The sequence below is a fragment of the Prinia subflava genome, chromosome 3, assembly GCF_021018805.1.
Source record: "Prinia subflava isolate CZ2003 ecotype Zambia chromosome 3, Cam_Psub_1.2, whole genome shotgun sequence".
In the NCBI taxonomy this organism is placed as follows: Eukaryota; Metazoa; Chordata; class Aves; order Passeriformes; family Cisticolidae; genus Prinia; species Prinia subflava.
In genome coordinates, this window is record NC_086249.1 from 21,999,767 (window position 1) to 22,016,146 (window position 16,380).

Below are 16,380 nucleotides of genomic sequence, written 5' to 3' on the forward strand. Positions count from 1 at the left end.
AGCTGCACTTCAACGGAGTAATGGTGCTTTGCTGGTTCACTGAGGCAAAGGATGATTTCTGCAATGTTGTGTAGAGATGATTTCATAAGCACAGATCATTAGGGAAAGAGACAGTTATTTTCTTACAGTCTACCTAAAAATCTGAGATTGTATAATGCAAGGAGATAAAGTATAATTTCTGTTTAATAAAAGCTGCACAATTTTTACATTCCACAGTACAGCAAACAGACCATTTGCCAGGGAGTCTTAAACAAAATTCCTGATGATCCAAATGGAGAGCTCTAATATTATCAGAAATTACCACAGCAATGCCAAAATGTGTCTGCAATCTAAGATGTCACTATATTCATATATAATTTTGGAATAGGTCACAGGAAAATTAGATACTGGAAATGATTTTTATGTCACTGAGTTTTCTCTGATGTATCATCACTGACTTCTTAGGAGTCATGTAGGAAAAGACTTGGACTAAATTTGGAGCTAATAATCCTACAATCCTACAATGGTTTGGGCTAGAAGGGACATTAAGGTTCATCTAGTTCCAATCTGCCTGGCTTCCACTAGACTGGTTTTCTCAGAGCTCCATCTAACTTGGCCTTGAACATTTTCGGGAATAGGGCTAATGGGAGGAATAATTATCTTTAATACTTCTATGCTTCTCCCATTAAGGGCTCTAACTCAACTTTCCATATACAACAACTGCAAAACAGTGATCCAGTACAGTATTATGCACATCACTGTCTAATACACAGGTAGAGCATAACTCAAAAGGATCATGATGCCATGGAATATGCTTGGAAAAATGTCAGTGCTTGGAATAACCCCAATGAAGCCAACAGGTCACCATCTGCAGTGCAATTTTTGTGTACAGTGAATGTGTCTGAGTACATGTCTGAGCCAACAGCAGAACCCAGGCTTTCTCTTCCCAGATTTTTTCATGATCTGCTCCACTCTGCTCTATCTTCTTTTCCATCCTTCAGAGTGACCACATGATGGGTTTGAAACTGCCTTCTCTCAGCTTCTCATCAAATGGGCTGCACATTTTGTGGAATCACTGCAAACTGTTTCATGAATACTAAGACCTGAGTACAAAGGAATCGGTGTTCTGTACCACATATTCAAGTAAACACTGCATCTGCAAATGTTTTAAAATAGTAAGAACAAGATCATATATTTTTATGAACCCAAGAAGAACACTTTCACCTGTTTTTTTTTCTTCCAAGAGGTCAAAGCAAGCAGATTAAAAAAGACATGCTGCAGGTGTCTCTCCTGCTGCCCTACACACAACACACGTCCAGGCAGTTTTATAGCTCTAAGTAACAGTGCAAGCAGACTGGCCTAGACCCTCGGCTCAGTAAATGGGGGATGTGCTTTATATCCACAAGCATCTGCTCTGTTACATATCACTGACAACTGCTTCTACAACAAGCACCAGCACAAGGTGGACAACCAAAGAGCTTCCTCTCACCTTGGCAGCTGTAGAAAATGTATTTGACACCCCTCCTTTGGAAAGAGACTTAGTTCCCATTCTGGATGATGCTTCCCAGCAGTCATCCAACTCCACTGGCACACCTACGTGCTCATGGATCTGGAGGCTGTCTCTTCTCAGAGAAGCAGCTCGTCAACAAACCCAGCTGCAACCCCTCCCTCCTGAGGACTATAACCATTGCTTTATTTCCATGCTTTAAGGAAAGATGTTACTGCTATGGGGACATCATTCCCAACCCACAGCGATAAAAAGAAGCTGGGGCAAGATGCATGAATTTGAATACATTTAAAAGAGATAGAGATGGAAACTGGAGGAAAACTCAAGCCCAGACTGTCCCTGATGAGTCTCAAATCTTCTTCCCTGGGTGATAAAATTTGCCCCACATGAATAAAACACAGTACATTGGAAGCAGCTGGCTTCTCCAGTGTCAACATGTCCTTTCTGGAGGCAAGATCGAGTGTCTACAATGCCCCAAGTCCCCCAGGAACATGGTTAATGCTAATTTAGTCAGCTATTTCCTTCAGTTGACCTTGGTCTAAATGCAATTACCTAGCAAAGACGTTAAGTGGTACTGCTAAGATGCTCAGCTCTGCTAGAAGGTCTCCAAATACATTTACATAAAATTATCTCTCATGTTAATAGAAGAGATTTATTCCATCAGTCCAGGCCTGCTAGTTCAGAGTGTTTTCTGCAGTTGAACAAAATTCAATTTCTTGTAGCTTGAGCCTCATCTTTTCATTAAATTATTAATAGATTCTACCTATTGCCTCTGGTTTTTGGTTTGTTTTTGTTTGTTTGTTTTGTTTCCTTCACTACTGTTACATGAGACTGTACGGATTCTTGTTTTACAAGGAAAAGCAGTCTCCATTTTCCCTCTTCTGTAATTAGACTTTTCCTTTTTTATTTTTTTATTTGTCCATAAAATCTTGCTTGAATGACCAAATCATTTCAAAATGCTACTTACAATGCCAGATGGTGAATCAATTTGACACCATTGCTTTGTGAAGTTATCTTTTATTCCCAAGAAAATTAAATTAAGTCTTTCTGGTAAGATCTGGGCCACAGTGGCAAAACAGACAGGGGTACACTAATGCCTTAACATTCCTATTGCTCACAGACAAATGAAGTTTGACAGATTGTCAACAAAATTCAAGCAGGCCAAACCAGCCTTAGAACAGAAGCCAGAAAACTAAATTCCACAAAAGCCATTTCACCTCATGGCAGCACATTAAAGATTTGTCTTCAACACTAACTCTGATCCAGTGTCTCACATCTTAGACATTGGTCCTTCCAACATGCTTTACTCAGATGTTTTCTGGTGACATTGTGACTGGCATAAAGGAAAAATACTGTTTCTGCTAAGCATTTTTCACCATAAGAAGAAAATTCCATGCATCCTAAATCCCACTTTTTCTGTAAGAAATGTATTGCCTTGATTTCCCTGACTGAGGATAGGTGCCATGGGTAATCTCACTCCGATTAATTTCTGTTGCTCCTCAAAATACTTCCAACATACCTCACTGGACCTTCTCCTTTAAAGGTTTCAATGTGTGAAAATGGTTATCATGACTGCTTAGCCATCCTCAGCCAAGTTATTAATAATAAATATTTTAATTTGACATTATGAATCTCTTTGAACTTACCACTTTCATATTTTATTGGTATATATAAATACACACACACATATATAGGATTTATCCTTCTGCTCAGGATAAAATTTCAACAGAGTTCCATAGAACAAAAATCCAGAAAGTTACAGTTCATTGGTAAGAATATTGTTAATGAAAAATGTCTATAGCCTTTCTGTGTGACACCAGTCATGTCAGCTGGTCTGTTTATGTCTCGTTACTCCACCTGCAAAATAAGAATCCCTTCCTTATAGAGATATAAGAAAAATAAATGCAGTAATCTGATAATCCCTTGCATAGGGATTTTTACATTTTCCTGGCACTCTGCTGTGATCAGCTCAGTCTGATAAGTGCCTAGAAGTACAGATGTGCCACAATCTCTTGTCTTTAGCCTTGGCTGTGGCCTTTTTGCTTGAGAGTAAGAGAGGATAAAGCAAAATCTACGTCGTGCATTTTGGGTTAAATGCACCTGTCTAATGTTAAACAACCTCAGGGCAGTCTTGTATCAGGACAGACAGAGCACTTGGTAGAATGCCAGGTAAAAGCTAAGGGCATCATGATCAGACACACGGACAGAGAGAAAATGCCTGAGCTGGCAGATGAAGGACAAAAGAAGAAGAGGAAAGATCAGAACACAGAGACGTTCAAGTTCATTGCTTGTGGCAGTATTTCCCTCAAAAACTGTCTGTAAAAACAACCCTGCCCACTTGCCTCTTAACTGTGGAGAGAAACCTCCTGACAGTCTTTCCTTGAACTGAGTCAATCTGTCTGGCTTTTTTAGTTCAATTTACTTGTAAGAAAAGCTTAAAGTCAAAACCTATGTACTGTAAGGAAAAAGAATGCAGATGATCCTTCTGAAGGTCTCCTTGTTAAAACAAAAAAAGGCACACTTATATAGGAAACCAAAATTGAAGAGCAGTTATCCAGAAAGACCCCCATGCTATCATGGACAGCACAAGTGAGTTTCTGAAAGGGTTTGGCACATGTTGGGCAGCTGGAATACAATCAATCCTGCTGGATTTAGCAGGGCCTGATGCTATAGGAAATGGAATAATAAGTTCTAAACTAAAAGAGGTGAGATTCACACTAGATTTAAGGAAGAAGCAGTTTATGATAAGGATGGCAAAACACGGGCACAGGCTGTGTGGAGAGGTTGTGGCTGCCCCATCCCAGGAAACATTTGAGGCCAAGCTGGATGGGGCTTTGAACAACTCGATACAGATGAAGATGTCCCTACTCATGGCAGGGGCTTAGATGGCCTTTAAAGGTCCCTTTCACCCCCAAATATTCTATAATTCTAAATAACTGATGAGGCTCATCTGTGGCGTTTACACTAAGGCAAGCACCAGAATGCCGGTGTCAGTGTGACAAAGGGGCTAAATGCACTGATGCTTGACCATATCCCAGATGGGGACCTGCCAAGTGGCACTGACAGATCCTGACATTCTGCTTTGTGAGTCACTCATGGAACAGGGACCCTGGAGAAGGATAAGAGCTCTGAACAGAATCAGTAGAGGAAAGTCAAGTCTAAGTTGTCTGCTGCAAGAAACTGCACCTGCCCTGTTTGTTTAACCTACTCAGTGAAGGTACTTAAAAGGTCTCATCTCTGAAGGATCAGGAGATGCTGATGATTATGTGGGCATGGTCCTTAGCTGTTAACCTTTTGCAAGAAGCTTTCTACAGTATTTAGATATTCCATTAAAGACACAGCAAAGCCAAGTGAATGAAAAGCACCAGTGAAAACCCATTACTTAAATTGTCTGAAGAAGGACAGGGGAAAAAGCCATATAATGCTCAGATACTTTTATAAATGTGGCTAATGAAATTGGTATTTGAAGTCAAAAGAGAAGTGCTTATTAATCAATATTTATAGTAACATCTCTAGATGCAGATTTTATTCTTACTGCCTCTAGAACTGGTCTAACTTGACAGTATCAAACCAATGAGTCTTCTTCATCTGATATTTTTATTATACATGCAAGAACTTTGTGTTTTGTTTTGTGACCAATTTTTCAGTTTCTCAGGCTTCCCACTGCATGCACCTGACTCCATTCTGTTCTTTGAAGACTTACAGGCTGATGGTTCTTGAACCTCTCCTTGGGCATCATCTTTTTTCAGCAGTGACTGCTGGTTGTAGCTCCTCCAAAAGGAAAAGGAGGTATCTTTTTTGCATGACAGCTTGGTAACAAAATGTGCTTCGAGGACCACCTACCACTTTGAGAAACTCCCTGATCATAGCTCTCACAAGAATTCCTTATTGGTTCCGTTCTTGAAAGACTCAGGCCCTTATTGCTTTGAAAACTTCTCCCAGGAATTGAACATTATTCACCTTCTCGATGTGTATCCTTTCTCTTTATGACATAAATCTTCCTCTCTGATCTGCCAAGCAATCTGGCCACTCTTGGAAAGAGATGCCCCTCCTGCCATCCAAAGCATCCTGTGCCTCTATGCCTCATTGACTCACTGCTTTTACACCTCAAGATTTCTCAGCTGAGCTGTAATGGTAAGGTGGGAGCGTAAGGGATATGGGAAGGCTACAGCAAAGGAAAAGATGCTGATGACGTCTGTGAAATAGTAAAACTGGCTCCAACTGTTTAAATGAAAGTATTTTAGAACACAGTTTTATAGGAAATGCAACACATAATAAAGTTGAGTTGTGCTTTACTGCAGTTTCAGTGAAGAATTCTTTTGCTCACAATGTGACTGACTAATGGTTTAGGAGTTGATGACTCCTTTTCTCCAGTAAAACCAAAGAAACACTCTCTTGCTTTGCATAAGATATCAAAGAAACAGAACGACAGTCATATTTTTTTGGTCTGTACAATTCAAATCAAGTGTCCAGTAGTATATAAGGTGCAAGATAATTTTTCCACCTAATACTGAATTGTGCTTGTTTCATGATTTTTCAGAAGTCATTTTATAGCCATTATTTCTATGAGAGATAAAGACTTTATGCTGCAGTAAGTTTTGGAGATGAATAGTGTATTCACGTCAAGTCTTCACTAAAAATGACTGCAGAACTTAGTAGTTCTGTATTATTACAGCATTTTACATTTCAAATTTAATTTGTAAGCTCTGGTCACATATTCAGCTCTGCAGAAGAACGGGAATAAAAGCACTGCCTTTCATTGAATCTGAGGCACCATGAAAACAAAATCCAGCAGACAGGAGGAAAAATACATTATTTCCAGGTTAATTACAAAATGATCTCTCTTTTGATGATCATAGGGAAAGTTCTTTACATATAAGATTTCTGATAGATTGATAACAATCAAAGGAATTAGGAAAAAATGTCCAATAAAATATAAAAGATTTTATGTCTGGGATTATAAAACTGCTTTTTTATATAGGAAGTTTTAACCAATTTAGCAAATAAATGTCACACTCAAAGGACAGATTCTTCCTGACAAGGCAGCTTTTTCAGAGGAAAGTAACTTAAGTACTGAATAAATACTAATCAAATATCTACATGCAGACCAAGAGAATGCATCAACATCTACACCATAGTTTAGACTCCTAAATTCAAAAGTGCACATCAGTACCTCTGTAATCTGGGAGGTACTTAAATCTCAAGACTTCACAACTTGCAAGCATGAAAAAACCTCCTAATTGAGCTATTTCTGCACACTCCAAGAGCTCCTTGGGACACAGGTATCACCAGAGACCTTTTAATTCCAGGTGCAGGATGGTGCAGGGTTTCTGTCAGCTGCCTTGCTGGGCCCTGGAAGCATGCCCTAATCACACTAGGAAGATCCTACTCCTTCCTTTGTGCTTGGTCATAAATATCTAATGTTCTAAAAATATTTTTAAAAAGCTGCAGCCCAGGTTCTCCAATGACTGTTCACAGGATTTACAGAATTACAGAATCATTAAGGTTGGACATTGAAGATCATTGAGTCCAACCAAATTCCTTTTACTGACATTTACAAAAGAGGAATATAATAACATCACGGTTACATTATCTATGTTATGGGAAAGAACATAAATATGGACAGGAGCTTTGCTTTCATGAAGTCCTGCAGGTACAAATTCCACAAAGTTGATGTAACTAGCTGCATATATTGCATTAATTTACTAATGGGAATAATGTTATGCTAAACTCAAAATCAGATGTCAAACATTGGAAAAAAAAATAAGCCCTGTACATAGGAAAGGCAAGCCTTAAAAGTATGCTTTGCTCTTAATCCCTCTTGAACGGATTAATTACCAAAATAAAAAACAGTAAGTTTTTAAAAATTCCTTGTTATTCTGTATTTCAAAAAGCTATGACTTGCACCTAATAAGGAGTTCATTTAAGTAGAAAGCATCAAAAGAAGACTGATGCCTTTGGAAGAAAATAATGCTGGGAAGAAGAGGGTTTAAGACTTGCTGTGTTAGCTTGGTTTAAAATATGGAAAAATACGACCTTGTTTCCATTTATGTAGGTACTGTTCTGTGCCACGAGTGCTCACCCTCAGAACACTGGATGCTGTGTTATCTCCATGACACAGTTTTAAACAGAGGAAGCATTCCAAGCTGCCCTAACCCACGGAGCTGCTGTGCTCCCTAAGCTCCCGCATCGCATCCGGGTGCCTGCGTTCAGTGGGTGCATCTGACCCAGAGAATTTCCTGCTGCTGAAGGAACTGCCTGGAACTCTGGCTGGAGTTGGGCCAGGGCCATGGGCTGGACTAGGCAGCTCAGGAGAATCATCAGGATAAAGCTACACCTGATAACTTTTGGTTCTTTGACCTCTAACTTTGTCTTCAACTAAAGTGTTTTTCATGTCCCTGTATCAAAGTTACACTTTCCTTGATGGAAAAATACAGAAAAGACAGAGCACCTTGGTTTCTTTGGGAAGAAACCTCAGAAAGATCTGCTGGGGTGAACCCACAGCCCTCCATGAATGGAACAAAATGTGTGAAAATGTGTGAAATGCATGAAAAGAAAAGAGAAGATGCTTTACTCATGGAATCAGGGAATGGTTTGTGTTGGAAGGGACATTAAAGACCATACAGTTCCAACTCTCTGCCATGGGCAGGGACATCTTCCACTAGACCAGGTTGCTCAGAGCCCCATCCAGCCTGGCCTTGAATATTTCCAGGGATGGGGCAGCCACAGCTTCTCTGGGCAAACTCCCTCAAGGATATAAGAAAACATAGCAATATTCTTCGAAATCACTTAGGACTGACCAGACGGACTACCAAAACATTCTGAAAAAAATATTTTGATCTCCCCCCTATTTTCTTAGCTCTTCTTTGGCCATGATCAATATTCATAGTTTTGGTTTTGATGGGACTTGAGATCAGTGCAATTTAACTCTTTGACAATAAACCAAATTTATTTATTCACAGTAAAACACTGCACACAGGCATTTACAGCATACCTGTCTCTCTGAGTTTCTAACTGTGCTGTGTAATCCTCTCCACCTGGACCAGTAAGGTTTGTTGTTCTGCCTGGCACACAGAGGGGACACAGGCAGGTTAAGTGACATGTTTACAGATACCTTGTAACTCAGTAGTGGGAAAAATAGAACAAAGTTAATTCTGATCAGATTTTAAATCATAAAAATTAACTTTTTGTGTGTACACTACTGACCTGAGGGCAATCGGGGTCTGCTCTTGCAGCTAATAACAGATGTTGCTGTCTGATGTTTCATGTAACTCAGATGGTTATTTCTAGCTGCCCAAGTAATCAGAACAGGTTGATACTATTGGCAGCAAGTAGATATATACAATCTGTCTCAAAAAAGGAGGGATGTAAACCACATTTACTTCAACATTGACTGATTTCAGTTTTTCTTTACAAAAGATCCAATTCTACACATGGTTTTCCGAGGCACTTTAACCTATGCCAACACTTACCATAAAAGACTGTGGATCAACTTTAGCCTGTTCTTGCCATTTTCTGACACTGTCCCTCAAAAGAGAACAAATATATCATGTTTCCTACTTTATAGTCAACTTATTGACATCACTGCATCTTGTGCTACTCCTTACAGTGATGGACAACTAAGAACGACTTAAAAACGACAAAGTAAAGAGTAACAGTAAGTGGTTTCAAAATCAATACAAGAACGACCAAGTAGTAGAGGAGTACTTGTTATCTGTTCATCAAAATGATGTGAAAAGACATTCTGTGCATTCAGAATTTAATTTAGCTACTTGCTTTATCATCATAAACACTCATTTCAATATGGGCAATGATTATTTTTTCTTCCCAAACATGAATAATATATAATTGCTGGTATTTGGGAAGAGACAAGGTCTTTGCCTTTATCCATCAGGGTAATTTATCACTGTCTTTCCTTTTCCTCTGCACTGGTGAGAGAGCTTGTCAGCTCAGCTTGTTCTTAAAAAGCCAGAGTGTAATTCAATAATAAATTCACTCAAAGGCTAGCTGTCACAAGACATTCATTTATTTGTATCCATTAGGTGATCTGCACTGCTGTTTTCTCTGAAGAGTGGCTAAGCTGTGGTTTTGAAGCTCAGGACATATATTGCAGAGATATTCAGTCAACACCTACACACTGCTGCCTCTTCTGCACAGGCCAGACAGGGATGCAAATGTGCCTGGGTTCCCCCAGGGTGATAATCAGTCAGCCATGACCCAGTGAAGCCTGGAGGAGCAGGCTGTAGCTCCTGACTGGAATGATGAGTGTGCCTGTGCCACTGGTGCCCATGCAGGACACCAGACACACAGGACACAGAGATCCATGTCACCTCTGCATTGCCTGCTCATGGGGGACTGCTCACAGCAAATGACACGGATCCAACTCCAACCCTACCCGCTGAGGATGATGGTGTTGGGACAGGAAGATATAGGAAGTTCAGTCTACAGTCCTGATCTACACTAAGAAGGAGATGACCTCATGAATCATCCCAGCAGCAATGGGAGAGAGTTGTCCTAAAGTAGGATGCTGGAGCCCTCCATAAGAATAACTCCCTCTTGTCAGACAAACTCTTAAGCCAGCAGCTGGAAGGAGTGATGAAAACAGTTCATCTTGCCCCCAGTGGCTGCTGTGATTTTATAGAGACACTGAGCAGCTCTATGGATAACAGGGATATTATCACCTGTCTGTTGTAAAAGCAACTGGTGGCGTTTCAGTGACAATGCTACATCATGCCCAGTGAATAAAGGGCATATCCACACATGCAAATACAGGCAGTGCTGCCTGGCCAGACTAACTGGATCCCAGATGGTCCCAGACCATGCTTCTCCACATATCAGTTACTGACCACTGCTGAAGCACTGGCATTTCCAGGGTGACCAGGGGAGCTGTTCAAAGGTCCAGCTTTCTGGGTGGTGAAACAGGAAATTGAAACTACAAGGAGAAGCCAAATGAGCAGAAAACCCTTGCAACAGTTGAATTTATCCAGATCTATAGGATCTTTAAGAACTAACAGTAACATGTGATGTCTTTTAAAATCCCAAAAGAGTAGTAGGCATTTTCAACAATTCAACACTCATGAGACTGGACCAGGTGAAAATATATCTTCTGTTGAGGTTCTTCAATGTTACTTGCAATCACTCTTGTGAATCAAGGTTCTTAATTTGAGAGATGCAATATAATCACAGCTTGAGGTGACATATCTGTAGACCATATCTAGTGGCACACACCCTCTGCTGATAATTTGAGAATGGAAACCTCATAAATCATTGCTACCTCTGTGTAATTCCTCATCTTAACTTAAATAGAACAAGTTTTATTACTTCCACTGCATTTAATCAAAAGCAGTCATTAAAACCCTTCCTATTGATCTGAATCTTTGCATTCCCTCACTCCAGTAACCTACATACCAGACATTTATGCTGGCAGGTGCTTCTTTTGAATTCTGAATCTTTCCTTGGCGGGACATTTACAGATGGTAGTAGGTCCTTCCTACATACAGATCTATCATCAGGCCTATGAAACACATGTAATTCCTGTAGGATTTATGTGACCTTAAATGACACATTCTTTTTATTGGTTCTCTGCTGGCACTCTCAGAAAAAAATTCACTATATATGTTGGAAATTCCCCCTATTTTCCCCCAGCTCTGTATACTGAATGCAAACAACCCTTAAAGAGAAGCTGCAATTTTTTTTTTAATTGTACAAATATAAAGATTCCTATAGTTCATTAGTTGTATGGAAAGTTCACTAAACACACGTGTGTTTAACAAAATTTTGCCTCTCAGAAAGGATACAGAGTCCTCTGCAGAAATGTTGAGGAATTGCTATGTTAAATACATCAGAAAAATGCAATTGTGAGTATAATCTATTTCATATTCTCAAGCCTGATTTTACAGCAAGATATCACAACGACTAATCCAAAGTCCAGACTCTTCAGTATCCTGTACCTGTGATTGTCAGAATGCCAATGAAGGATGCCAATTTCCAACATAATAACTGTTTGGTTATAATCTGGGTCACTGTTGTCAGCTTTCCTGGACCCTGAAGACCTTGGAAGCAAGAAGTATCAGGGAAAACAACACATTAGGCTGTTTTCCTGACACTGACTATGATGTCAGCCTGTAGACTACCAAAAAAGGTGATACATGGGAGGTGGCATCCAAGACATGCTGGCAGTGTCCCTTCATGAAAAGCATTAGGTCAGATTCAGAGGGGCCTGAGATGTAAGTGATGAAAAAAATACCCACACAAACACGAGGGTTGTATATTTTCAGTGCCAATCTATTAACTCCTGTGTGTGGGAAAGCTGAAAGTAAGAAGTTCATGACTGGGAGAAGCTCAGCAGAGTTCAAACCTAAGTGTTGAGAGCCACCTCCAGGATCAAGGTCACTACTTCTGAAAGGCAACATTCAGGGCAGACACTGAATGATCTAGGACTCTGACACCCTGCTACAAGAAATGATTTTCAGGGATGACCAGCCCTGACAGACAGGAATATACTTAAAACAAATTGCTGAGATGCAGTCACAGAAGTGAACTGCTATGTTTTGTTTCCCAGTTCCTGTTTCTTGATGATGATTGCAGCCATAAAGAATTTCTGGGTTTTAAAACCAATCTATATTCAACCTGATTGCTTATATTGAAAATTACTTTAACAGCCCTCCATAGATGGTACGATTTGCCTCAGTCCTTTTGAGGTCTCTAATGCTCACACTATTGATTGCAAATAGCATTCTATTTTCCTTCTCTTGTCTCTGTCAAAGGAAGATCTGTCACGGCTCTTTAGGAGATACTTGTGCACAATGTCAGTCACTTCATCTAGAAGAGCTGAATGGATGCCTTTTACTCCTTGAAATAAGGAAAGTGAGCAAACATGCAACTGCTCCTATGTGCTGGGAGAGAAGCATCTTGTCTTACAGGCTGGCAGGAAATTGTAGGTGAAAAGAGTCAGCAGAACTACATCAGCCACAAAATTCTTCAGGTATCTACTCCACTTGAACAATTTGCATTATTCTGCATCTTGCTCCTCTTCCATGTCTTAAAATGGCAAGTGGCTTATGCTTTAGCACCTACCGAATCAACAACAAAATCCACTTACCCGCCTTCAAAAGGATTGTCCCCTGGGATGACGTGAGTGCTGTCCTTGCCAATCAGGAACTTGATTCGATCATAGAAGGAATGCAAGCTCTGCTGAGAGATGGGGGCTTGTGTCTCTTGGATGATATCCAGGGGGTCTGGGGAGCCCAGGCACAGTGCATTAACGTGGCACAGTGGCTGCAAGCAGCAGTCTGGGTCCATGCAATCCACCAGGCCATCTGCAGAAAGGTAAGGAATATTTTAGAGCAATGGAAACATGGAGTGCTGCAGACTTCAGGGTGCACAAATTCTTTCCAATGCACACAGTAGAGAAATGCAGATTTTCATCTACATTGAATAAGGCATGTTCACTTAAAGTCACAAGAAACATAAAATACACATTAATATGTAACATAAATATGCAGTAGTATGTAACATATGAAAACTCAAAAAAGCATATTTTAAATTAATCCTAGGATGTAGCATTCCACAACTTAGTCACTTGGATAACTCCAGAACCCCCAAAGATTGTCATGAATTTTTTTTTCTGTACCCTTTTCACAGCTCCTGTACCTTGTTCCTATTCCTTGTGCAAATCACAGACACATTGCATCACACCAAAACTACCAGGTTTGCTTTCAGCAGGACTAAATAGTGAATTGAGCCATGGTATATACCATGGATGCAGAGATCTATATGTGTAACCTAGTAAAATAGAGTAGAAAGTAAAGGAGATTTTGCTGGGAAGGTTTGATCTCTTTTGACCTTGGTCACATTGATTCGATACTGACACAGAGTAACAGATGACCTCAAACCCTCAGGATATAAATCTTGCACTTTCAGCATCATTAAATTAATAGTACAACAATAATAGCAGTGGACACACATGAAAAGGCTTGCTGAGCGTACTCCAGTAAAATGAGGGTTTGCATAGCTGTCAAGCCATCAAATTCACAGACAGTACCACTTCCTCTCCCATCCCCCCATTCATTTTGAGATGCCACTGCTCATTGCAAACAGCACAGTAAAAAGCGGTGACAGGAAAAGAAATACCAAAAAAAGCTCAAAAGAGGTTTGATGAAGCATCACATTTAGCAATAGAAGTTGTTAGCATGTAGTAGAGACAGATCTTTAAATCAGATAAGGGAACTGGATGTTTTTGTTCTGGGGTAATGGGATATGGAGCCCTTCACTTCCAACTCATCAGTTCAAGCAAGACAGTTTGACAGTGAATGAAAATTACTACCATGTGATGGCTGTTCACAGACCTATGTGAAATGAGTGGTTGGTCTCTGTGTAGCTGCTGGGAGCTCCATATATCACAGAAACCACCTCTACAGCAAGCATCCCACTAACGACTCCAGCAGAGAGGCAAGAAATGAATGTGCCTGGAGAGCAACGCTGTCCTGAGAGGTAGTGCCCTCCTGAAGTGGGATGAAATCTTCTGTTTTCAGGATAATGGAATTTTTATCTCAAAGAAAAAGTAAATTAAAACAAGACATTTTGTCATTATTACTGTTTGTGAGCTTCAGTTTTGTCCCAGATTTACCAGTATAAATTAGAAGTTCTTTCACTAATGTTATTGGCATTGCTTTGTATTTACTGCAATATAAATAGGATGAAATCTGATCTTTTATTGTTCTAGGTCTTCTGTTGTACTTAAGATGGTTCACACATCATAGACTTGGATTCTGTTGAGTTATACCTGTTCCAACCTTGGAATAGTTAAATGTTTTAAACATCACTGACATCATCATTTCATGTGGTTACTCACACACAGAAAGCTGAACAACAAGCCTGGTTTGGGTTCCCAGAGCTTCCTGTGTCCAAGTAGGTCAAAGACAATGAGTACCTGCTCTGTGTACACGTACACACACACACATTGGGTCATTTCCACAAGTGCTCTACACTGGCCATTCATGATTATGGGAGCACTGTTAAGCTAGCAAAAGTGCTTCGGAAAATCCTATCTGTTACCCTTACCTCTCTCTGCCCTAACATCTCTACATCTTTATAACTCCTTACAAAATTGCCACAAAAATTTTTCATCTTGGACACTAAACCTATCCATTGGCCTTTTCTCTTGATGACTAGTGATAATGAAAAAGAATTAATTAGAGTTTCTTTGCCCATTAAAAAAATTACTTGCTGCAGATGATTAGATCAGTTGGATTCTGGAAGGTCAAATCTCAGGTGGAGTTTGAGAGACCATTCACAGAATACAGACCTGCACGGTTGTAATAGGCTTAGCCACAGCTACCTACTTGAAAAAAAAAAAGGAAAAGAAACAACAAACCAGCCTTGTTACTATATTGACTACAGTTTCAAGCAAGATAAAATGTTGTCGTTTTCTCCCACACATTAATAATGTTTTCTAAGGCTACAGACACTTGTCTGAAAGGATGGCAGACCAGCTGTACCATACTTCTTCATTAACCTGTCTTTTTTCTAGGCATCCGAAATGCGTTTTGGGGCCTGAAGCTGCAAGAGAGAAAGAAAATGTTGTCTTTGCAGGCAACTGTAGATAAATGTTAGAAGAATAGATGCAGAGGACAATGTTTTAAACAGGTGAGAATGATGAGGACTCATCTGCAGATAAACTTTTCAACTAATGTGCTTTGGACCCATATGGAATAAATTGAGGATAACTACACCAGAGAGGTTTGTCATTGATGTCCTAAATTCATGAAGGCACTCGAGGACTGAAATGGCATTTAGCTACTCAATTCCCTCTAATACCAAGAGCAGTTCCAGGACAAAACATTTCCTTAGCTTAAGAAATGTAGTGGCTATTTTTGTCTGAGTCATGCAGAACAGTGAGAGTTAATTGACAAACCAGACCGTAAGTAGTGATGTCTCCATGTGCATACTGTTTTCTTGGTGGTTTTTTTTCATATGGTCCAAAAGTCATCCAAGTGGTGCCCTACAGTGATTTGTCAGGAGATATAATGACAGTCTACACAGCTATGACTTCTCATGCCCTGATATCTCTCACTGGATTCATCAGAAGAGTGATGATAAAATGACATTTGCAAGAGGCTCCTGACCCATGAAGAGCAAGGTGTTCAGGGAGCTGCATGGATTAATCAAAAACATCAGAGCAAAATAAAGCTCTGGGTTTAACTGTCCAATTCAACAAAAAGAATATGAAGATGTAATACAAAACATCTTTGAAGTGCATAAAGCATAAAGGTGAATTTTCATTAGAAATCGCTGCAAATTTTTCAGAGACAGGTAACAGAGGGAGGTGAACATGGATCAATGCCCTCTGCACCCAAGGTTTTGCCCCAGTATAGCCCCAGAGATCTGCATGGGGATTCCTAACTCCAGTAGCTCCCAGAACACAGGTAGACTGCACAGTAAGTTCTTAGTTATGGACACCTTTATGCAGATCTTGGTTTTAAAAAGTGACAGCCCTCTCACTTATAAATATAACTGTAATAGGACCATGGCACTTCAGAGCAGAGAACAAATGTGTTGCTGAGTTATGAAAAGTTTAAAGTCTTGCATAGGGGCATTACTGCAATTTGTATGTTTTAAGGCTACATGATTAGCTTGTCTGACCTCTTATACCCATAGGCTCTTTATTTTTTTCCCACCCAGAATGGGATTAAAGCCTGTGTTTTAGAAAAATATCTCATATACCAAAGAGAGCTGATTAGAGTGAGTCAATCGCTTCCTCCAGTCAGCTTCTGAAATGCCTAATTACTGCCAGGGAACTGTGTCTTATTTCAAGGTTGGATTTGTCTAACTCCAGTATCCCAGGACTGGTCTTGTTTGGCCTTTGTCCATAAAGTTACCAATAGTTCCTTCTG

General features: G+C 40.0%; 1 protein-coding gene across 2 annotated transcripts in view; it reads right to left on the reverse strand.

Annotated features, from left to right (window-relative positions):
- TENM4 (teneurin transmembrane protein 4) overlaps positions 1-16,380 on the reverse strand; it is a 600,742-nt gene that overhangs the window by 87,176 nt on the left and 497,186 nt on the right. For both annotated transcript variants that reach the window (XM_063394390.1, XM_063394392.1), the window contains one exon: positions 12,588-12,804. In XM_063394390.1, coding sequence (XP_063250460.1) covers positions 12,588-12,804 — 217 coding nt within the window. The remainder of the gene's footprint in view (positions 1-12,587; positions 12,805-16,380) is intronic.